The 22,657-nt window shown below is 51.4% G+C and overlaps 1 protein-coding gene and 1 long non-coding RNA gene across 3 annotated transcripts in view; one reads left to right on the top strand and one right to left on the bottom strand.

Moving 5' to 3' along the window:
* LOC122463469 overlaps positions 1–4,274 on the bottom strand; it is a 63,120-nt gene extending 58,846 nt beyond the window's left edge. For both annotated transcript variants that reach the window (XR_006286882.1, XR_006286881.1), the window contains exon 1: positions 3,495–4,274. This is a non-coding gene — a long non-coding RNA (uncharacterized LOC122463469). The remainder of the gene's footprint in view (positions 1–3,494) is intronic.
* Positions 588–22,657, top strand: part of WNT2B (Wnt family member 2B) — a 42,645-nt gene continuing 20,575 nt past the window's right edge. Inside the window, exon 1 of the mRNA XM_037885071.2 lies at positions 588–1,338. Within this exon, the coding sequence (XP_037740999.1) occupies positions 1,157–1,338 (182 nt within the window). The 5' untranslated portion in view covers positions 588–1,156. The remainder of the gene's footprint in view (positions 1,339–22,657) is intronic.

Genomic DNA, 22,657 nt, shown 5'->3' with positions numbered 1-22,657 from the left:
CAGATCGCCCCAGTAGCGGGGGGAGGGGGGTGTCCACACCTGGGCAGCAGCGTCTCTGGGCCCGGGGAAATCAGTGACCCTTATCTGACCGTCTCCACAAGAGAGAAGCATTAAAATAAGCCCGTCCTCATAGGCGTGCGGGGCTCAGAGTTTCGGTGGAGGGAGGCCGAGGTGAGCTAGAGGGCGAGTGAGTGGCTGGAAGTCCTGTCCCGCCAGGCAGGAGTGGGGACCCCATGGCCCGCAGGGGGTCACTGGCCAGAGGCAAGTCTGCCCCACCGGGGCTGAGCTTTCAGTGGTTCCCCCTCTCCGGGAAGTGCTGGCTTGTTGGCAGTCAGGGTCCCGCCGGTCCCCCCTAGGCGCAGTGTCCGGGGCAGGACGCGCACCATGCCCCGGGACAGCCCCAGGAAGAGCTGGGGGCTCCGTTACAAGGAAACCCTCCTGCTCCGCCCCCAGCGCAGCCCAGCCCCTGCTCGCTGGCCCCCGCCTGGGGAAGGGACAGTGCCCCCCCACCCTTTGGCAGAGCTGTACCCAGCCCGGAGCCGGCCGCTCCCTGAGGCGCTCGGAGCCCAGCCCAGCTCCGGGAGCCGAGCAGTGTCTCCAGGACCCCGTCCCCCTCTCGCCGGGGAGCAGGTGGGCTGGTGCCTGGGGGGGCCGGGACCCGCAGCCTGCGGGGGGTGGCCAAGGCGCCCCTGGGGAGAGGGGAGCGCAGGGCCGGCTCCAGCCCCGCTGACTCTGCCCAATGAGAGCCCGGAGCGCGCTGGAGCTGTCAATATTTCTAGGCTGCCCCCACGCCCGCAGCCCCAGTGTGTCCGCAGCCCCCGCGCCAGCCGCTCCATGGAATCCGCCCCTTCCCCGCTCGGGAGCCGGCCCGCGCTGGGGGCTTAGCCCGGCTGCAGGTGCCCCCCGCGGGCGGCGCGTCCCCAAGCCAGCCGGTGCGCCCGGGCGCATGGAGCAGCCCTCCTGCCCTCGCCTGCTTCCCGCTCCCCACGCAGCCGCGGAGAGGGGGACCTGCCAAGCCGCGCTCGGCCCCACGGACGAGGCGGAGCCTGGCTGCCCCGGAGGAGTGAGGGGGGCCGCCCCGTCCCGCGCCCCAAGGGAAGCTGGATAAAACTTGCCCCCGTTCTTTCTCTGTCTCGAGAGCCGCCCTGGGGAAGCGATGCTGAGCCCAAGCCGCGGGGCAGGCGCTGCTAGGATTCCCTGGGCCCCCCGGGCCCCCGGCTGCAGCCAGCTCCCGCGGACGGCGGCCCCCGCCGAGGGCACGAATGCCAGCTCCCGGCTCTGCTTCGCCGTGGTGCTGGTGCTGCTGACGCTCACGCCCGGAGTGGACTCGTCCTGGTGGTAAGTGATGGGGGGGGGTTGGGGGAGCTGGAGCCCGCAGCCCCTCCGGGCCGGGCCCCGCTGCAGCCCCAGCAGGCTGGCTGGGGAGCCTCCGCTTCGCCCCCTGCCCGGACAGGACCCAGCCCCGGCAGGACCCAGCCCCGAGAGCCGAAGGGGCGACCGGGCTCCCGCCCGCAGCCAGCGCGCGCTGACAGCTGCTGCCTCGGGCCCCGGCGCGGGCTGGTCCCCGGGGGGTCCGCGGTAGAGGGGCGGGTGGGGGGTCCGCGGAGCTGCGCGCACGGCGCAGCGAGGGTGGGAACGGCCGAGGGAGGACGGGGCCGGGGCCGGGCAGCGCTACGCCCGGGCTGGCTGAGCTGAGAGAAGTTCCTGCCCTGCGAACCCCCAGCCGGGTTTGTAGCTAACGGGGGGGGCACGTACCCTTGGCCCAAAGCTCAAACCCCGGAGCGAGCGCGTGCCCGGGCACGGGGGGCCCCGTCCCCCCCAGGCCGGATCCCTGCGCGGGACACGAGCTGCCGGAGCAGGGAGGTCGCTGGGGCGGGTTCCAGCCAGTCGAAGGCAGCGTGACGATCAGTGAAGACAGAGAGGCCCTAGGACCCCACGTATCCTGGCCCGGGGGCTGGCCCTGCCCTGCACCCCTTCCCCTCGCGTGAGCGCCAGCCCCGAGGGCGCAGGGCGAGCCAGCTGCGGCTCCGCTCGCCCCGGCGCTCCCCGCAGAGGCGCTGGGTGCAGGAGCCGAGGGGACCCTGGCCCCAGCACAGCCGCCCTTCGCCTAGCAAAACTGCCCTGGGAAAAGCCCCCCTCTGCCCTTAGACACATTCCCGGCGGGGGAACGGATACTCCAGGCAAGCTGCTGGTTTTGCCAGTTGGTTAGGGTGCCGTCTCATGGCGAAAGCAAAAGTTTACGCTTGTTCTTGTTAATGCAGCTTTGGTACAAACAGGGCTTGAGCCTCCTACCCCCAGGACAGTTTTAATTTCAGGGCGCTCTTATTTCTCCTGCTTTGGAATTAAATCAAAGCTCCCTGAATGACTCCAGCTGGGGGGCCGCTGCCGCAGGACCAAGGAGGGCTGGTCCCATGCCGCCGCGAGTCAGCCACTTGAGAGCTTGGTGCCCAAGCTGCGATCTATAGGCGGGGCCCCTGTAAACCGCGGAGAAAGCCGGTTTTCGCACACCGGACTTCACTTCCAAGGTGGAAACCCCCGAGGCAAGAGCCGCGCGCTGCCGGCGGCCCCGCTGCCCCCAGGGGCACATGCGGGTGATTTACGGGGGAGCGCGGCGCGAACCTCTCTCGGCCACGGGCCCGCGGCGTGTTTAGTCCCCGAAGAGGGTGTTTGTGCAGCTCGCTCTGTGCTGCCCTGCTGGGAAACCCTCTCACCCCCCCCCCCCCCCTTAATATCCAGATAAACCAAAACGAACTGAACAAAATAACCGACTCCAGCCTCCCAGCTCAAGCCAATATACCGAGAAACCAGCCGAGGCCCGATTCCGGCAGGATCGTACTCCGGCAAGGAGGCCTGAGTAAAAACCGCAGGATCGGGCCTGCAGCTGGGAGAGGGTTGAGGCATGAAAACAGGTCCTGTTTCCCGACGGGAAGCTTGAACTGGAGAAGGTCCCCAAACCAAAACCGCAGCGCCCCCCGCAGCCACGCCAAGCGCCTCATTGCCCAGGCGAGCAGGAGCCTGCGGGCATGTCCCTGTTGCAGCCTGCACAGGGCGGCGAGAAACCCCCCCTCGAACAGTGGCCTGCAGCCGGGAGGGCTTTGAGCCGCACAGACATGGGGCAAAGCCGCAGTTCTCTCTTCAGACACACCCGTTCCGCCCCCCATCTCCAGAACACCCTCCCTGATGTCTCCTGGCCTGCGACCGCGGGTCCCTAGCTGCCTCCGTTTCAGACCAGGGAAGGGGGGGTGCAGTTTCCTCCTTTGGGCTGCTACAAGTTAAGAAAAGGAGAAGGCAGGTGACTAGATGCTCGCTTTTGTTTTGCTACGAACCCAGATCGCCGACAGAAATAGGGTGGGGAAAACAAACAAGGCCGGGGGGGGTCGACTTCCCCAGCCAGACATCCAACCTGGCCAGGGGAGGGCGGGTCAGGGCTGGATTCTGCAGCGGCCGAGAGGCGGGTCGGCACCCCACGCGGGTGTCCTTTGGAGAGGGCTCACCTGGGGGCTTTACGGATCGGAGCTTTCGGCTCATCCTAGGGCCTCTGGTGCCGCGGAGACGGACCTCTGGGGCTTCAGTCTCCCCGCTGCTCCACACACCGCCTTTCAGGGTCGGCTTCAAGGAAGAGCCCAGCCAGACCGGGATCAAACCCAGTTTCCCTTCAGAAGCCCCCGCCTTGGCTGCACTCCGGGACAGGTCTGTGCTTCGTCTCAATGTCCTTGAGACCGGGGGTTGAAGCCCCTTGCTCAGGGTAACGGTATTAGGACCTGACCGGTAGCGGTGGTGAAGCCAGTGGGAGCCAGGACTGGTTCAGCTCCTCTCGGGTCACGCCCTTAGCCAGCGAAGTTCAATGAGCCGTCTCAGGTTTTGCTAATCCCCGGCTCTGAAAGATCTGTGAATGCAGCTGACCCAGCCTTGGTCGGACAGGTGGCTCGTATTAAGAATCAGAGCGTGTTAGCGAGGGCCTGCTCTGCGCTTTGGACTTGCCAGGACCAGGTTTTTTAGGAAAGCAAAGTGAAGCGAACATGGCATCGCGGCTTTTCGTACTGCAGCTCTGGGCAGAGTCTCCGTTCCCCTGGAGAAAGAGGTGGGGAAATTCCTTATTGCTCTCACCGGTGGGGGCGGGGGTAGAGCGCTTGAAAATCTGGCCCCAGGTGTATTTTAGGGGTTTGTAATGCCCCATCGCGACCCCAGCATCCGCAGATTCTGCCTGAAGTGAGATGAAACCCTCTCCAAATTGTATTTCAACCATAAAGTCCCCTCCCTGCCCCAGAGCCCCCAAAGCATTTGAAAGTCTTTTTGGCCAACACACCACTGTGTTTGCAAAAACCTCTCAGCTCAGACATCAAAAAAAAAACCCCCTTAAGCAGCAAAAAAGCAGCGCCAGCTCTGGGGTATCATGGTAGAGATGCCAATGTCAGAACAGGAAGAGCAATTTAACTCACTACATTCTTGGGCTGGGCTTGTCAAAGGAACCCACGGGGTTTAGGCACCCACAACATTTCAAAGGGTCCTTTGAAAATTGCAGCTTGAATCCTGCTCTGGAGCGGTCAGTCACTTCACTAGAGGGTAGCTTTTATACCAGGAGACAGATGGAAAGCCTCTCCTTTACACTCTGCTGTCTGAACGGCTCTGGGCTAGTTTATTTTCTGGGATATTTGAATCAAGACAGGAGCTTTGCTCTTTCAATAAGGAATCATCAGGAACAAGGGAACTTTGAAATAGGTAAACCTCTGTCAATCATCTCTGTGACAACTCAAGTATGAGGTCAGAGCACTCCTGTAGGGATAAAGCAACAGGAGCCAGTCAGTCTTCTAGTCCTAGTCTCCTTCCTTGTGAGTTCCCTCAGAAATAAGTGGACAGAAACGAGAGCAAGAGTGACCAGGGAAGTGGAGAATGGGAGGCTTTCCAGAAGGCATGTGTGTCTCTTTAACATTACAGTGATGCTAAGACTGAATCAGTGTCAGCTGCTTCTCAGGTACAGGGAAGCTTTCAGTGCAGCCCAGCCTGCAAAGGGCCCTCACCCAACATGGATTTAGTAGCCACGTTCTGGCTGTGCTAAAAACTGGGAGTGAAAGAACCAAACATGACAGTGAAGAGGAGCTTGTCTTCTCCCCCTGCTTAATTCTCTGCAGCAATAGCTCCTTGGGGGGCAGGTGCCATCCACGTGCTCTCCAGCCAGGAAGAGAGTCGTTCTTGCTGTGTGGGTGAGGGCAATTGCATTTTCATTGGCATAATCTCAGAGGCCAGCTCCATAGTGGTACCCTGATGGGAGCTGGACTGCTTCAGCAACTGGTAAGAGAGGAGAGGCCAAGGGTGGTGGGCACTGAGCTCATATCCCAGAGTTTAGTAAAGGGGAAGAAGTGGTGACATTAGACACAAGAGGTGGACTGCATGAAAGAGCGCCCAGCGCAAGGGGGCTCTGACCGCTAGCGTAATACAAACGAGTGAAAAGCAAGAACGCTGTTCCCAGCAATACCCAGAGATGGACTCGTATGGCACCTTCAGCCCATGTGGAACTGAAGTGACTGGGACAGCAAATGTACATCACCAGCCATGCGTAACAGGTTGATCCAGGCACTGGCCTGGGGCCACCACTATCTATGGCATCTGCCCCCACCTTCAGGGCAGGTGAGAACAGATCATCCTCCTCTTGGAATGTGGTGTTTCTGATGCATGAGTTGCTGAGGAAGCAAAAGGCTCAGGGAAGAGAAGGGGAGCTGGAATATTTCAGCTCCTTACCAAGGAGGAGGGAGAAGGGAGGGCTGGTTAAAGGATTGTGTGTCTGGGAGAAAGGGACTGGAAGAGCCCTCCATGGGCCAGCTAACAGTATTTGGAGTAAGTAGTCATGAGTACTGGCTAGTCCCAGCTGAAGTGTTTCCTATCTTAACTGAACTGGTAGGAAGAGGCCATTTATTTTTCATGGGAAGTTTAGAAAGATTTGTCGTCCCCCGTCCCCCCCCCCCGCGCCAAAAAAAATCCTGCAACTTTTCTTCCATTTTTTCAACCAAAAAACACTTTAGTTTTTCCTCCTGCTGCCTCCCCTACTTTTTCCTTTTTTGCAGCTGACAGAGGAGGAAAAGCAAAGAAACAGGGAGAAATAAAAGGACCCATTTGTTTCTTAGGTTTATGATGAAACACTGACCTTTCAAAAGGGAACAAATATTTTCTATGGAAGTTTTCATTTAAGAAAAGGCCATTTTCTGTTTAAAAATATTCAACGGATAGGTTTTGACCAGCTCTAATCTTTAGATTTTATGAAGATTTCTAGGTTCTGTGCAAACATACCAGAAGATGCAGATCATGCCCTCTCTCACAATATAATCCTGTCTCCACTCTGCTGGTTAGAAAATGTTTGGTCAGAGGGTTTATACCCCTCCTCCTCACACTGTAAATGTAACTGCCATTTTGATCACAAGGGCATGGGGAACAGGGAGATGTGATCAGTGCCGAGGAGCTGATCAATCTTACATCTCCAAATAGTTTGGAGGCTGCAGATGTCTGACAGTGTCTCCAGTGTCTAGTGAGAACATAGCAAGAGTAGGACCTGTTCTGGATGAACAAAGCTAACTCCCCCAGTGCTGAATTCCAGGCCATTCTGCAGCATGGAATTGTACTTCTGCTTATAGATCCATAGATAGTAGGACTGAATGGACCATTAGTCTGACCGCCTGCATAGCACAGGTCAGAATTTCACCCAGATTCCTGCAGTGGAGGGAATTATTCTTCCCTTGAGGGAGTTCCTGATCCAAACCCTCTGAGCTTCAGGCAAATTCAGATTCAGACCAGCTTCCAAACTTGGGCTGACCCCTGGGATGAGGCTCCAGAAATCCTAGCACCTGCATGGCTACACAGGTCTGATCAGAGCACAGCATTGTAGTTGGATGCTCTCAGGCAGCCATGGGTAACTCAGGAACCCACATCCAGGTGCCCAGACCTAGGTAAACACTGCAGTGAAGGCATACCCATAGCTGCTAGCACCCTGAATGCTGCACCCTTGGAAGCTACAGATTTAGATGCGGGTCTAGCCTTTATGCCCAGACTCCCTTCCCTCCCGCCTCTCTTGCTAGATTGAAGGGGGGCAGAATTCCAACATCTTCAATCAGAGCAAGGTGTGGCCATAGTTGGTATTTATATAGCACTTTACAGAAAGTGAGAAAATACCAAACCTGCTCCCAAGAGCTTACAGTCTGTTAGATATTCTAGTTACTGGCCTGCTGCTCTCCTGACAGTTCTGGGACTAAAGCGATCTCCTGGCTCCTGTTCTGACAATTCAGCACCTTCTACCACCACTAAATTAACATTAAAAAGTTGTACTTTTAGAGCTGTTGAGCTGTCACTCAGATACTGGGAATTCTAAGGGATTCCCAGGAGATGGCAGGTATGGACCTTTCCATTTTAGGGACAGATAACAGCTAAGTTGTGTATCCAGATTCTTATGGGCATCCCCATCACCATGGTATCTGATCTCTGAAGGTCTACAATTAAAGGTCTCTTCCCCCTTTCCAACTGATAGGAGTAAATACTTCATTAGATTTAGGAGCATGTGTAGCATGCGTTCTGGGGAAGCTCCATCTAGCTCTTAAGAGCCATCTCCCACGCTCTCAAGATGCCCCTCTTGGCTGGCAGTTTTTGTTCTGTCAGAACATAGCTCTAGGGATGGGGTTTTGCAGAACCAGGAATGGCCTTCAGGTGATAAAACCCTGTGTGGGTATTAGCACTAACTCCGCACTGGCTGGGGAAAGAATTCTATTGCACAACATTGAGGTTTCCACATTTGTTTTTGTTCTACACTGAAATACAAAGAAAACCTTTCAAATGTTTTTTGCAACACAGTTATGTGAAAATGGCTGGTTTGGGTCTGAAATGCTCAGGTGTTCACAGTTCAGGTCTCTGGTCAGATGTGACCAGTGAGCCCTGGACCTCAGACATTCCTGATGAAAACTTTGTTGAAACCATTGTATCTCCTTGAAATATTTCAGCATATTTAGATGAAATGACTTCACAGAAAGTGTTCTGGCCAGCTTTTCTTTGAATGCTATCTTCCTCGTGATCTAGATAGGGTCGCAAGCACATCTTTTGTGCCATTGATATTACAGTAAATACTTCTGGTGGTGCATCATCACTCATTTTTATTATTGCCAAAACCCTTTAGGGATTGACACAATATGCTTGTGCCCTAGAGGAAATGCATCTCCTTTTCCCAGTCAACTTTTAAAGGAGTTTAATTGAAGGAACCGGGTCAGTTCAGCCAACAGTGCATGAAAAGGAAATATCAACCCAATGCTTCACCTAAACAGCAAATTATGGATTTTCAGTGACATCAGGCAGGCCCACATTGCTTCACCAAAGCTCCAGGAACTGGCAAACTTTGTTAGTTGAAACCAGTGTTTGTTCAAAGCTTGTAGCTCTGAATATTTGTTATTTACACTACCAGAGAAGCTCAAGTTCAAATTATGACATGGGCTCACTCAGAGTTCTCAAAGAGCTGTGAAAGTTTGTGGTGCCATCACATCTGGGTTTGTGTTCCTCAGTGCAGTTCAAGCATCACAGTATATTGTGTTAACTAGCAACAGCAGGAAGAAAGAAAGTCATGTATAAAGACTCATGTACAAAGCCTCCAAACTATAAAGTGTTACTTGCAACCCAATACCAGCTGATCATTGAAAAAGGAGTACTGAGGGGAAAAATCTCTAAGTCACATTTGCCCATGAGCGCACACTGCTGTAAGGAAGCCAGCTTCATATACAAAATGACTCCAGGACTGGGGAAGCCCAGTCGCTCCCAGTCTTTGCTCTGGGATACAGCCCACTTTGCAAAACCTTACTGCAGTGCTTAATCCTATACACGATAGTGGGACTATTGTATGAAGGAGAAGATCAGGCCCCACAATGAGCCTCAAATTTCTTTTGAAAGATTTGGGGCAGATTAGACAAATGTTGCTTGTCTATATAAACTATGCAACAAACAAATGTGGTGTAAGTAACTTAGTAGAGTTTACTCGCCGTTGAGAGCTTGGTTACTGGAGTGTGGAAAGTCATTTTAAAATAAAGGTTTGGTTAAAGAAGAATGTACACAAACATGTGCCCCCCTCTCCCTCAGACACCCAACCCTCACACACATGCCCCAGCCCCCTATAAACTCAGAGCCACACAATCCTCCTTAGCTAACTTGTTTAATGCTAACCACAATCCTCGGAAATTACAAATATTTAATTTCGTCTGGCACCAGAACAGATGTGAGGCATCAAACTCCTTAGAGATAAAACAAGCAAGCTCATTCCCTGGCTCAGAAGCTCATGGGATACGAGGGGCCACTTGGGTTCCTTTAAAACCACAGATACAGTAAGGGAGATCCTGCGCTAGCACCAGTCATATTCACAATGGAATTTTTTGTTTAAATCCCCAAGAAGATGCATCCCAAAGATCATTACTGGGGCAGACTGGCAGTACCCAAGACAGGCAGTCAAGTCAGACGTTCAGTAGAAACAAGTCATTGGCATAAAGTCAACCTTAAAACTGATTCTTAGTCAGTGTAGCCCTCTAGTGAGGGTATATTCGAGGGTTCCCTCTATGCTGATTGGCAAAGGATCTGTTACAGCCCCCCCAGACAGCTTTGGCCCACACTGTAGCAGATTATGCTTTTAGCTTGGAGGTCCCTGGTTAAATCTCCAGTGCATCTGCCAAGATAGCAGCTGTCCCAGCAGCTCTCTACATAGCTCTGCCTTATGCAGAGTGCACTGTGGTTTGCTTCTCTCTTCCACAACACCTGCAGCAACTACAGAGCCATTCCTTTCTACCCAGTCTCATCCCGCATGGCTGAGGGGAAGGAGGGTGCAACAGGCAGGTTCCTAGCAAATGGACTCTCCAGATAAAAGGAAGCACATACACATCACTGCTGAATGATAGCAATTGGGGGTCACAAACCAGGACATCTTTATGCTGAAGTGACAGGTTTCAGAGTAACAGTTAGTCTGTATTCGCAAAAAGAAAAGGAGTACTTGTGGCACCTTAGAGACTAACCAATTTATTTGAGCATAAGCTTTCGTGAGCTACAGCTCACTTCATCCGATGAAGTGAGCTGTAGCTCACGAAAGCTCATGCTCAAATAAATTGGTTAGTCTAAGGTGCCACAAGTACTCCTTTTGTTTATGCTGAAGTGCTCTAATGCTCGCTATCCAAAAATGGCTTTTTTGAAAAATAAGTGGTTGTTGTTTTTAAGGCAAACCCAGTTAAAAATGAACTCTGGCCTGTGGAGTAGTTCCAGTGTGTGTTGGTGGGAACCTATTGCAACAGATGGGTTCAGTCATTGCACGCAATCTGCTCTAATTGTATTTCTTGGTTCATTCTTCAGAGGAACCTTTACCTAGACGGTATTTCACTGAAGAAAAAGGAGGGTGTGGGGGGGAACTCATCTGTTGCTCTTACAAATCTACAACCCATTATTAATAGTCACTGCAGCAGTGCCTCCAGGCCTTAACTGAGATCAGGACTCTGTGCTAGGCTCTGTCCAGACACAGGAAAAGGTCTCTGCCCTGAAGAGTTTACAATCCAAATACACAAGACCGGATGGGAGAACTCTTCTCCTCATTTTGCAGATGGGGAACTGAGGCACAGAGACTAAGTGACTTGTCCAAGGTCACATGAGGAGGTTGAGAGAGCCAGGAATCCACCCCAGATTTAAGTCCCAGCCCAGTGCTAGAACCACAGACCATCCTCTCTTTTAGAGCTACCAAAGGCCCTTATCCAAGCTCTTGAGCAGTGTAAACACTAGTGGCTAGGAACTCGCAAGCCCTGGCTTCCAGCTCCGGTTCCAGCATTGGTTCATTGTATGAGCTTGTGCAAGTCACACTGAAGCCAGGGATTAGGAGTACTGAGCACCCTCAGCTCCAGCTGAAGTTGATGGGAGATGCAGGTGCTCAGCACCTCAGAAAAAACAGGTTCCTCAGTGTATTTGCTTCCCATCTATCAAATGGGAGAGATACTGATCTACCCTTTGTAACAACTTTCAGCCTGTACTGAGCTAGATTTCATTATAAGGGAGGTTGTTTCCATTCCCTACTGCTTTCTAAGACCACATTTATGTCTTCTCTTCAATACAAGAATATTCCTTGGCCCAACACTCAGGAGACCTGGCTTCTATTTTCTAGCTTAGCCATTGACCTGCTGTGACAAGTCACTTCATCTCTGTGCCCATCTGATCTCTGTGCCTCTTTGGGAACGACATTATCTCTTACTATGTGTTTGTACCCCACTGAGCACAGAGCTCCAAGCTCAGTTGTGGTTCCAGGCACCACAGCATGCCCACACAACCAACATGGGGTGTCACTAGCCATTGGCCAGTTCTTGGGGGCAGGCTCTTTGATTCTTCAGATCCAGAGGAGACCAGTAGTTTCAAGACACTTGTTTATGAAACAATTCTCTGTAGTAACCGCATTTTGATACCACAGGCATTAGGGCTGTGAGGTCATGGAATGGGGGCTTTGATCAGGAATCAGCCACAAGGCTGGGGAAACAAAATTTAGAAAGTGACCAGAGAGCAAAGAATGGAAAAAACCACACAATTAAATGGGGTTGGGAGATTTAACAGCATAATGCTGTGCAGTTATTCAAGTGAGACCAGCATTTTCAATATGCAGAGTAGAGGCTCTAAGTAAGGAAATTAGGGCTGTTAATCATTCCAAGGTGTTAACAATTGTAACAGGCCAGGATGGCTCCACTCCCAGTACAGCTTAATAAAATATTAAGGATTTATAACAAACAAAGTAATATCTTGCACATATATAGCACCTTGAGGTCAGACAGCTGATCATACTAGTCCCTTCTGGCCTTAGACTCCATGAATGAATCCTAAAGTGCTTTGCAGTCAGCTAGAAATTCTGTACCCACAGTAGCCGGGGCCAGGAAAGGGAAAAAAAAAAAAAAACACACAACACAGTATCCATGTGAAACCGGCCCAGGGAACAGTCATCCTGTTTGGAATTTGCCCCCTGCTTTTGCAAAAAACCCATCATGGGCTCTTTAGCAATCAAAAGTGACCAGGATCTCCATTTTACATCTCACCTAAACAGACCTCTTCAGTCTCCCGGTGTCCTCTAGCACCACACTGATGCACGGGTTCAATAATGATTCAATGGGAAGAGCCCCATCTACTGCGTCACCAGCACCCACTTCCTGGAGCGGAGAGCACCATGCTAGGCCAGGGTTCAGTGCACAGGAGGACTGGCCCTCCAAGTCTATGATTCTCTGTGATAAGTTGCAAGAGTCAGTGGCACACAGGGACAGTGTGAAATAAATGGAATATTAAACTAGCTAATGCCACTGTGCTGAGCATCTTGCTCATGTTTAAACTAAGTGGATGCAGAACCTGGGAACCCTGCTGCAGGTCCATCTAACTGTGGAGTGCGTGGGAGCGCTAGGTATTAAAGCAACTGACAACCAAGGGGGATTCCACAGGGGAGCTGGAAAGGTCAGAGATGAGATGCAGAGGTTTCCCCTCTACAGGAGCAAATCTTTTCCAGCCCAGGCCAACACCACCTGAAGTGATGCCCAGTGGCAGCTTGGGGGTCTGCTATATGAAGTGAATTTGTGGCCCTAGACTACTTCCTAGGGCTGATTCTGCAAGGTACAGGGTACCCTCTAAGGGGGGTCCAGAGCCCTTCACTCTAGTGGGTACTTGCACTCTCCCCCCCCATCCGGGGGGGGTGGCACAATGTCCCCCTCACAAAAACCATCGTAACACTGCCAGTCTTGGAGAAGAGGCAGAGAATGAGAACAAAATCTGGAAGCTAGCTACACAGCTGTCAGGACTTTGGAGGCTTCAGGATCAACCTGTCACTTATGGATTTTTGTGGCCTACTTTACTGTCTGTGTGCTGTGTTGAGGGCTTGGAGACCCCAGTCTCTTCCCTCCACAAAAGAGATTACAGCAGGGCAAAACCTCCCCTGCTCCTGCCCTTACTCCTGTCCCTTCCAGAGTAGAATCCTAGAATACGCCCTTGTATGTTTCCCCATATACAGCTGGCAGCAGCCCATATGCCAGAGATCAGAATTAAACCTTTAAAGAATCCAGCACTGATCCATTCCCCCAGCAGCTAAGATATCCTGTGCTCAAGTCATGTTTGACTGAGGTTATAACTCAATTGAAGAGGTTCTGATGGCACCGTTTGCTTAGCAGCAGAGGGATTACATGCTTAGCATTTCTTCCAAATGATGCTGAGCCTACTAGCCTGAGTAATAATAGGTGGGAGCGTGACACAGGACAGGCATCCAACAGCCAGAGCAGGGTATTGAATGGGGGAAGAGTGTCTGATGCGTGGGCCAAGAACAATGGATTGGCTGCTTTTAACAAAGCCTTATCAAGCTCTGAGCCTGTGAACACTGCTCTGCAGAGAGCCACAGGACAAGGCTGCCAGCATTTCTTTGCTTGATCCAGTCTACCTGCAGCTGCCAAAGCTGCAGCTTGTGACTAAGAGGTGACTATACTGAAGGGGTACAAGGGAATTCAGAGCTTCCAAACTGTCTTAAGGGAGTATAGGAAAGTTGAGTGCCAGGTACTTCAGTGCGAAGGCACCACCCACTCCATCGTTCTGTGCTGGACCTTTCAGAGCAGGTCTTAAAGCCCAGTTTGCCCTAAGCGCCTGCTCCAAAGGAGTCAATCCAAAGTCTCCTACAGACTTCAGCAGGCTTTGGATCAGCTCCGACATAGATATTTTCAGAGTTAGGCTTTACTCTGCTTTCCTTGGTCAAAATATCCCCTCCTGACTGCCCTGCTGTGCACACTGTTCAATCTGGGTGATAGTGGATAGTCTGCAAGATGCCTTGGGAGCTCTTGGGATGAAAGCAGCTGCAGGAAGAGCAAATCTTATCCTGGCGTCAGTTTGCAGTCATGACCTCTCCATGCACTACTGAGAAATAGAGCTAGCACCTTCTGCCTTGGCTCTGTCCATGCCGGAGCCGGCAGCCTGTGCACCCTTTGTGTCTGAGCTGAAGTCAGGGGGTCTAAGGCCTTGCCTATAGTCAGAGGGGCATCGGTTAACTACAGAGGAGTTTAAAAGCCAGCTTAGTTTTACTAGTGTAAATCCATGTGGACACCCTTAATTTAAATCTTGTTCACCCTATTTAAGTAATTTAAACCAAGTTAAATCAGTTCAAAAACAGCACCTTCCATTGAACTGGTGCAACCCTAAATGCAATAATGCTGGTTGTAAAATGGAATTACCTTCCCAGGGCAAATCCTGACCCTTCAAAATTGACATTTATTGTGAAACAAATTGCAAAAATATTATGATTTGGAAATAATGAAAAACGTTGAAACATTTGAGGTAAACATGTTTCACTTCAGTAATGTCAAAATATTATGTAAAATGCATTCATAATATTAAATGAATATTTAGCATACGAGTCTCTATAAAAACAGACATTAGCAAAATAAAGTAAAAGCCAAAATGATTCCTTTCAACTTTCTCCCATCTAAAATCAAAGACAATCAACACTGCCACAAAATGTTCCAATTTGATAAAAATGCATTTCCCCACCCCCACGGAAACCTGTGCTTCTGAGCATTAGGCTGTGTGGATCCTAAAGGCAGGTAGAGGTTCCTATTATTCTCGCTCTCTGCTCCCATCAGATCACTACCAGAGCCCTGAATAATGACCTTGACTGTTGCAAGGTCAGTCGCGGGGAGGCCTGGACAGTTTCCCTGCATGCTCAGAGCACATGGCTTGTGTTAGAGAAGGAGAATCTCCGATATTCCGGAGGAGCAGCTCGTGTCATGTTGGTATTCTAGCAGTGATTCAATCCCCACACCACACTAGGAAGAGGAAATATTTTTGCTTTCAAACTAGCAGCCTGTCCCATAAACATGACCGTCCTTTTCACCCCAGAGCCGCCTTGATTTTATTAAAGCCCTTTACAATTGCCATGAAGTAAGAGCCCAAGCATTTCCACCAGAGCACCAGAAAAGCAGAAGTTTCCCATGATGAGTCAGGGGACAAACTTAATTATTTTCAGACAGTGAGATGCTCTGCTTTGCTGACTGGCAGCGACAGACGGAGCCTCTGCAGGGCTGTTCTAGTCAGGATTTTATACTCCTCACCAGAGCACCTAAGCATCTTCCAGCCATGCATTACGCCTGGTGCCTAACATCCGTCACGTTGTTTGTTCTCTCCAAGGGGAGAAGCATGTGCCATGGAGTGCCTTGCTCTGGTAGGGGGTGTCTTATTTATATCTACACACCTGTTGCTGTGTTTGTTAGCGAAGGGAAGGTGAAAAAAGTGTGCCAATGCACTCGGGGTGCTGAGGTTTCTGATAGCCCTTAGCTCCTGGAGGGGTTTTATTCCCCAGCCTTGGACCAGGCCACAAGAAGTTGTGTTTCACACTGAAAAGTTTTTCCCTTGTTGCAAGTTCCACTGTCCCAGAGGAGTGTAGGTGATGACCATGGGCTTTGTCCCAGAGCTTTAGATAGTCTTTTCGATCTCCTGGGCCCAGGCCATGGAGCATTTTGAAGATAAAAAACAAACCTTGAACTTGATCCAGTATTCCATATGAAGGCAGGGCAGAGAGCAGAGGACAGGTGTGATGTGCTCACGGAAGCCTGTGTTGCTGAGGAGAGTCAAGGCCATGTTCTGCACTAGTTGGAGTTTCCTACATGCCAGAGGCCTCATGCCCATGTATGCCATTGCAGTAATTCAGCTGAGAGGTAACAAAAAGCCAGAATAACTGAGACCAGGTCAGTGTCTGCCAGGATGGGGTGGAGTTTCCTAGCCAAGTGGAGATGGTAGAAAGCACTACTCATGGATGCTGCTACGCGAGAGCTCAGCATTAGTGGGGAAATCCATAAGTCCTCCCAGACTAGACTGAACTGGCCATTGGGGAAGAGAGAATTTGCCTTCTTTACCCGGACTATTGGGGCTGGGGTTATCTGTAGGAAAATTGTGGCCCAGCTTAGGTTTGTTTTTTTACACTAATTAACACAATTAAATGGTTTTCCTTTTTGTTGGTGCAGAGGGGATTGTTTCACTTGTAACGAGCCCTGTGCTCCCAGGCTTGAGCTGGGGAAGAGGGGCAGGCACAGACTCTGCAGGCCATTGCTACAAGCAGCTTTCAGTGCGGCCCTACTGCCAAGTCAGTGGTATTTTGGGAGCGGATTTGATTTTTAAACAGTAAAAGCTGGGATGTCCTCTGGGTTATGTCTAAGAGGAGACTAAGCTGAACTCCCCCTTCTCCCTTGGCAGCTCTGCCCCCTCCCCCCGACCCTTTGAGTAGCCCCCCCTCCCCTATGGAACAAAGGCAGTAGCCGCTGCCTTGCAGCCCTGAACCTGTGCCTCCATTTCCCCAGTGGATACCCCTCAGCACACCAGGGCTGTACTCCTCCTGAGCTGCACTCTGGTGCTATAAACACACTAGTGCAGAAGCACCTGCTCTCCTCCCAGGGAGGCTTTAGACAGATACAGATAATGGAGGCACTTTCCTAGGGCACAGGAGAATATGGGGCTCTAATTGGGAGCAACTAGGGTCAAACCCAACTGGCCATCTTAAGGCTTGTCGTCTGTCTGTGTAAGCAGGGGTATAAATCAGGCTGCATGATACAGAAGCAGTTCACGCACTTAGGTGAAAGTGAGTCGTGGAGGGAGAAGGGGCATGAAGATTCTAAAAGTGTCAACATTCTGGAGAATGGTTTCTTTTAAGCCCAGCAGGCTGACTTTGCTAACTTACCTGCACACTTCCTGGGGAGCCATGTGCCATTTCTGTAAGCCTGTAGCAGAAAGCCATTGCCGGGGGAGGTGGGGAAAAGATTCTGCACTACCGCAGAGGAAGAGTCGCCAATTCTCCCAATTGTTACCAAGTTCCTTGTTCAGTGTTAGAACGAAAAGGTTTTTTTGGTGATTTTTTACCAGGGTCTCTCAACCCTCCTGGACACATGCCTATTGCTAGATATCAGTGAGGCAAGTTAATGGATGCAGGCTTTTCAAATCCATTCATGTAGCAAAAATTAAATTTATTTCACAGCAAATATTCCCAGTTCTTTGGAATATTTGGTATATTTGCTCATGGCCTCAGCATGCTGGGTCTGCTTGAAACCCTATTCCTTGTATACAGCAGCTCCCCCATGGCCTTGGCACCATAAGTCCCACTTCAACCCAGAGATGGGGAGACCTTGTCCTGCCTCTACAGAGGGTGGCTGGGACATGGCTGGTACAGCTGAGGGTAGCATAGGGCTCATTGCTGCTGGCCTTTGCAGAATGAGAAGCAAGGGCTGCCCAGGTCCCCATTACAAAAGAACTCTGAGAACAAAATGTTTCATTTCTAATTCAGGCCCAGAGAAGTTGTGGCATTTAAACACAGGAAGTTTACCTGAGCCTGGTCTATAAATGGGGTCAGCTGTTCCCTTGACTGCAGCTTGATAGTCTCACATGCAGCACAGCCCTGAGAGCTGGCTGCAGTCTCAGGTGCAAAAGAGAAGGGGCAGGATGGAGCCATAGGTAGCTGGTAGAAGAGCTGATGGGGGGTTTGCCAAGTCCTTTGGGGTGTGTATGCACTGGGAGCTCAAAGTGCATGGTCTGGGATGGAGACAGCTTATAACCAGTTCTAAATCCTGTATACAAGTGTGCTGTCTGTCCTGACCTCCCCAGCACCCCCAAGACCACAGCGGTCACTGCAGCCACCCAGGTGGCATGGCAAATTTGTTCCCATGTTAGAAACAAGGATCAGAGGATCTCAGGGACAAGTTCTGTCCTGGAGCAAAGCTCCAGTTCATGAAATACAATGAAAATGGAGCAGGACGAACAGCAGGAAGTAGTGAGAAAGAACAACTGCCTGGTGAATAAGTAGAATGATGGGTGTCAAAACCTCTCCCAGGTCACAGCCACAGCTCCCAGAACATTCCAGTCAGCCTGGGGACTGGTCATGGCAGATTGTGGAGGTATGTAACAGGAATGTATCTTGCTGGAGAAGGAAGCCATAAGCCAATTCCTCTCTGCTGTTTGGTGTCACCCTAGCGCTTGGGTGCTGCTTGTTTCACAGATACATTAGTCAGAGGTGTGAAACACCCCACAAAACACTGACATAGCTACGCTGACCTAACCCCCACTATAGACAGCTAGGCTGACAGAAGAATGCTTCGATCATTGTAGCTAACTTTATTCAGGGAGCTGCATCTCCCAGGAAACCTCAGCAGCCATTCCTGCATGCAATACACGGGTCTTTCCTCCCTTAATCCACAGGGCAATTGAACGTAGAACCTCAGGAGAAGTGATGAGGGCAGGAAAGCCCATAACCCTGAGGACCTTATTTCATAGCTGTAGCAGTAGGAGAGCAGGGATGTGATGAAGGATTCAAATCTCTCTTGGATGACCCAACCTAGTGCCAGCAGCCTTCTGAGAACATGAGCCCTCATGGGAATTTTTCAAGAACTGGAGTGCGCGCCACACAGGAACACCCGCTGGTAGGGGGTTAAAAGGAAATGTATACTGTTGAGTAAACAGATGCGTCTGCCTCCAGTTTGTGTATTTATCTTAGAAGCAATTTAGGGTTCTCCTTGTTTATAAGGATAGAAGTCAGCAGATTCTTAGAACAAGAAAAACAACTGGAAGCCAACATGTGACAGTTCTCTTCTGTTCTCCCTCTGCACTGGAGGAGCCTGCTCTCAGAAGCAATTGAGAAAGAGCCCACGTCAACTGCATATTTGGATTTGCTTGTAAGAAATTTACCCATGGGAAAAAAAATAGTAGTAGAAGGTCAGAACCACTTTACCTCCTTGACATCTCCAGCTCTCAAAGCCACTTGCCTGTGTGTAGAGCAACCTCAGCTCTGGAGTTAGCACTCAGATTGCCAATGCTCCTAGAGTGTCTTATCCAATTGCTCCTGAAGGAAACAGTAACAAACAGAAGGTGGAAGCTCTGAGAGTAGGAATCAACATTAGCCTGGCATCTCCCATGATCCTCCTTGAGGCTCACAGCCATCTCCTGGCAGTAGTGGGATCTGAGCTCTGTAGAAATGGGAGGTTTGGATGCTGCTCTAACGGGTCTCCTGTGTGCTATTTGTAAAGAGTAGCACTGAGGCCATAAAGTAGTGATATGTCATCGCCAGGTGTTGCACATGCAGAGCATCAACCCTGACCTCTACTTGAGCTAAACTCCTTTAGCTGCCAGCAGTTGGGCTCTTACCCTCCATGCGACCAGCCACTAGAGGGGACATGAGACTATGAGCATGTCAAAGTACACACGTGTGCAGGAGTCACAGACTTAACATTACACAAAGTATGTCTCCTATTTAGCAAAACTTGAGGGAAAGAGCAACATCCCAAGATTAGTGCCTGCGAGACTGGGTGTAGCTGTGCTCCCTTTCCACTATCCCTGGGGATGGAAGAGACACTGGCAGAAATAACCAACCATAGTAAGACTTACCTCACTGCCTGCCCCCCAGTCAGTATAGAGCTATCCTTGTGCCCATTTTGCAGAAAGGCAATGCTTCTAAATTCCCCTAGTTCCCCCTGCCCAGCTCTCCACTGGCTCACCCTACTCACCTGGCCTCCTGCATGCCCTCCTCAACTCTCCCTCTCCAATATTCAGCAGCTAAAATAATCTCCCTCCCCTGGCACCTGCTTCCCTCTGTGGCTTGTCACTGGTTCCCTGGCTCTTTCCACAGGGGCTAGGAACTGCTCAGCCTTGCTCCTGGCTGAGACCCCTCAACACCCTCACATTAGCCCATCCCCATAGCCTCTGACATTGCTCTGGTCACCTGGACAACATCTCTCCTCCACACCCACCTGTCTTCCCTGCTCCCACACCCCTTGCTCCTTCTCACCTCCCTTCCCCATTCAAAGGTGCTCATGCCAGAAGAGCCTGCCTGGGCCATCTCCACATGCTGGGACCATTCTGCTTCCCTCCCTTTGCCTTCCATCCCCCAATTCCATGGCTGCCTAGTGGCAACTGCAAACTGAGGTGGCTAATGGTTCATTGGGGGCAGAGGGGTCCATCAGAAACGCAGATTTATTGAAAGGAATCAGACTAAAATTCTCTTTTACAAACCAAACAGAGCATTTTGGTAATATCAGTGTCCCATCTCCACCTTCTCAGAAAGGAAGGCTCCAGTTTTCTGTTTCAAAATGACTTGGTTCCATTTTTTAATAATTGGGATTATGAGTGGAACATTTTGATTTTATCAGCCCAAAACAATTCCCGTCCCCCCAGCAATTGTGTTTTCTGGGAAATTTTGAAGAATTTCCATTCTGAAATGGACCAAAACCAAAAACTTTGAAATCACAGAATTTTGCATGGTGCCGTTGGAATACAGGGCTTGATTCTCCATTGTCTCTGCACCTTGTGTAGTCACTGGCACCTGGGCAAATTAGGTGCATCAAAAAACCCAACCAAACCCAACCTCTTCCTTGTGTAGCATTGTACACCTGCTTTGCACAGGTGTACATGACCATGAGGTGCAGGACAGCAAAGAAAAATCAAACCATTGTCTTTCTTCCAGATTGTGGACAGCTGCAAATAGCACTCACACAGCATGGAAAGGGAGCTCTGGGAGCCAGACATGCTGGCAAGGTGTATCATGGAAAAATGAAGAAATCAGTGACCCTACTCTGTTCTCTCATCCCACTTTCTCCTTCCAATAATATTTGCTGTGATCTGGCTATTTGGCAGCAGAGCTGAGGAGAGCAGAAATAATTATCTCACAGCATGAGAAAGGGAGTGCCCGGTGTTTATCTTGCTCAGAGGATTCTACGTGACCAAAGCTTCCTGCGGGGATAAGTTAGTCAGTTGCCATTAGCGATATGGCTTCCTGCTATGAAAGCATCTCCTTTGTCAGCTCACGGTGTTTTCTTCAAGCCAGCAGCCCCCATTCGCCTCTTGCTTACACCCGCTTCAACCTCCATCGCTCTGGGGACATCAGTGAAGCCATTGCTAGCTTAGACTGGTGCGAGTGGGGAGCGTCCAGGTCCTGGGGCATCTTCCAGAGCCCCTAGTGCTTTGGCGAGGTCCTCCTAGGGGAGCTGGGAGGAAGGCAGTAGGAATATTCTCAGGCCTTGCTTAGTAATGCCTCCTTCTCCGGGCACCTCTTCCCATGCCCATGGAGACGGAGCATCTGTTCTCCAATTGCTGCAGCCAACCCCCCAGTCTCTCCTGAGACTCCAGCACTGGCCTCAGCCGTGGTCACTGGTTCCAGAGAGATGAAGATGCAGACACCAGACCTGACCTCTCCATCCTCCCCCATCTCTCTTGGGGACACATGTATTACTAGTCTCAGAGCCCCCAGCAGCCCACACTGATCACATCATCCGACAGTCACAGAGCCCCCCACGGCAGCCCAGAAGCGGGAACAACCTCTCAGTTACAAGACTGTGGTTCGGCCCCTAAGCAGAACCCGCCCAGCTCAGAGCAGCTCAGGGGCAAACAGTGGCTCTCTTAGCCCACAAGCAGCATCTCTCCTGGTGGACTCCACATGGTCTCTCCCCCCGGCCCCAGCAGGCTGAGCTAGCAGGCACTCTGGTGAGCCAGGCTCACCCAGGAGTCACCATCTTCCTCCTGCCCCATTTCCCTGCTTTGGGGAGGAGCCTCAGTTTCCTTTGAAGTTCTGGGGAACAAGGGGCTTTGGGAGCAGAGAGCCCTGCCCTGGCTTTGGGGAACCAGCCAGCCCTGCCACACGCTGCGGCACATCCATGCGATGGCTTCTTGCCACTGGGCTCCGGCCCATGCTAGCAGCGCACAGAAAGTCACCTTAAGCCATATCGATCGATCAGCAGCAACAGGCCAGCCTGCAGGTGGGCACCTGAGCAGAGCACACCACTCAGCTCTGAGTTCCCAGCTGTGCCCTTGCCTGCTGAGTAAACGTGGGAGGGGAAAACCCCACTTCCTGTGTGCGCCCCTGCACTCAGTGCCACACTCCCAGAGCAGGCTGAACTGAACCCAGCTTGCACCCCAGGCAGCCGTGATAACCCATCCTCCCTTTAGAGCAAAGCACAAGGGAGCAGTTACTGGCCTCCAGCCCCTGGTAGTGATCACTGGGTGAGCTGCTGTTGGCTCTCCCCACCTCCCCTGCCCTGCTGCTGCCCGATGAAAGGTTGATGAGCAGGCTTGCGAAAATCATGTGCCTTGGCCAGCACAGCCCTGGCTTGCGAAGCCATGGGGAGCCGAGTGTATTATCCACAGCTCCAGCCTGAGATGACCTTGTGTTTCTGCCAGCATTTAAACAAAATATTTTTAAAAGGTGGTGGTGGGAGGGGAAGCCTTTGCTCCCTTTCTGTAGTCACAGGGCTTTCCTGGGGCTGCCAGCTATCTGAGACGGATATAGAGCACGGCCAGAGAGAGACAGTGAAATATTACCCACATTTATTGCTTTTATTATTAAAGGGAGGGTCTTATTTCCAGTCTAGAGGCTTGAAAAAAATCTGACTCCCACCCCAAGCTCTCCTCTTCCAGCCAGCAATGCAGCTCCGTGGTATGTGGCAAAGCCCATTCCCAAGCACAAAGGATCAGCTGCTTTCTGGCTGGGGTAAACAAAGGACCTAGGCAGGGCTTTTGGATAGATCTGGAAAATTCTACACCCAACTCCGTTGTCTGTGTTGCTTTAGAGTCAGCAGAGAAGTCTGGTGCTGAAGGGGGAGTTGAGCATATTGGCACCGGCGGCCGAGGACACACCATGCTTGTTTGGCAAAGG

Source organism: Chelonia mydas, chromosome 21 (assembly GCF_015237465.2).
Source record: "Chelonia mydas isolate rCheMyd1 chromosome 21, rCheMyd1.pri.v2, whole genome shotgun sequence".
NCBI lineage: Eukaryota > Metazoa > Chordata > Testudines > Cheloniidae > Chelonia > Chelonia mydas.
Note: the sequence above shows the minus strand (reverse complement) of the source record. Positions and strands in the feature narration are given on the sequence as shown.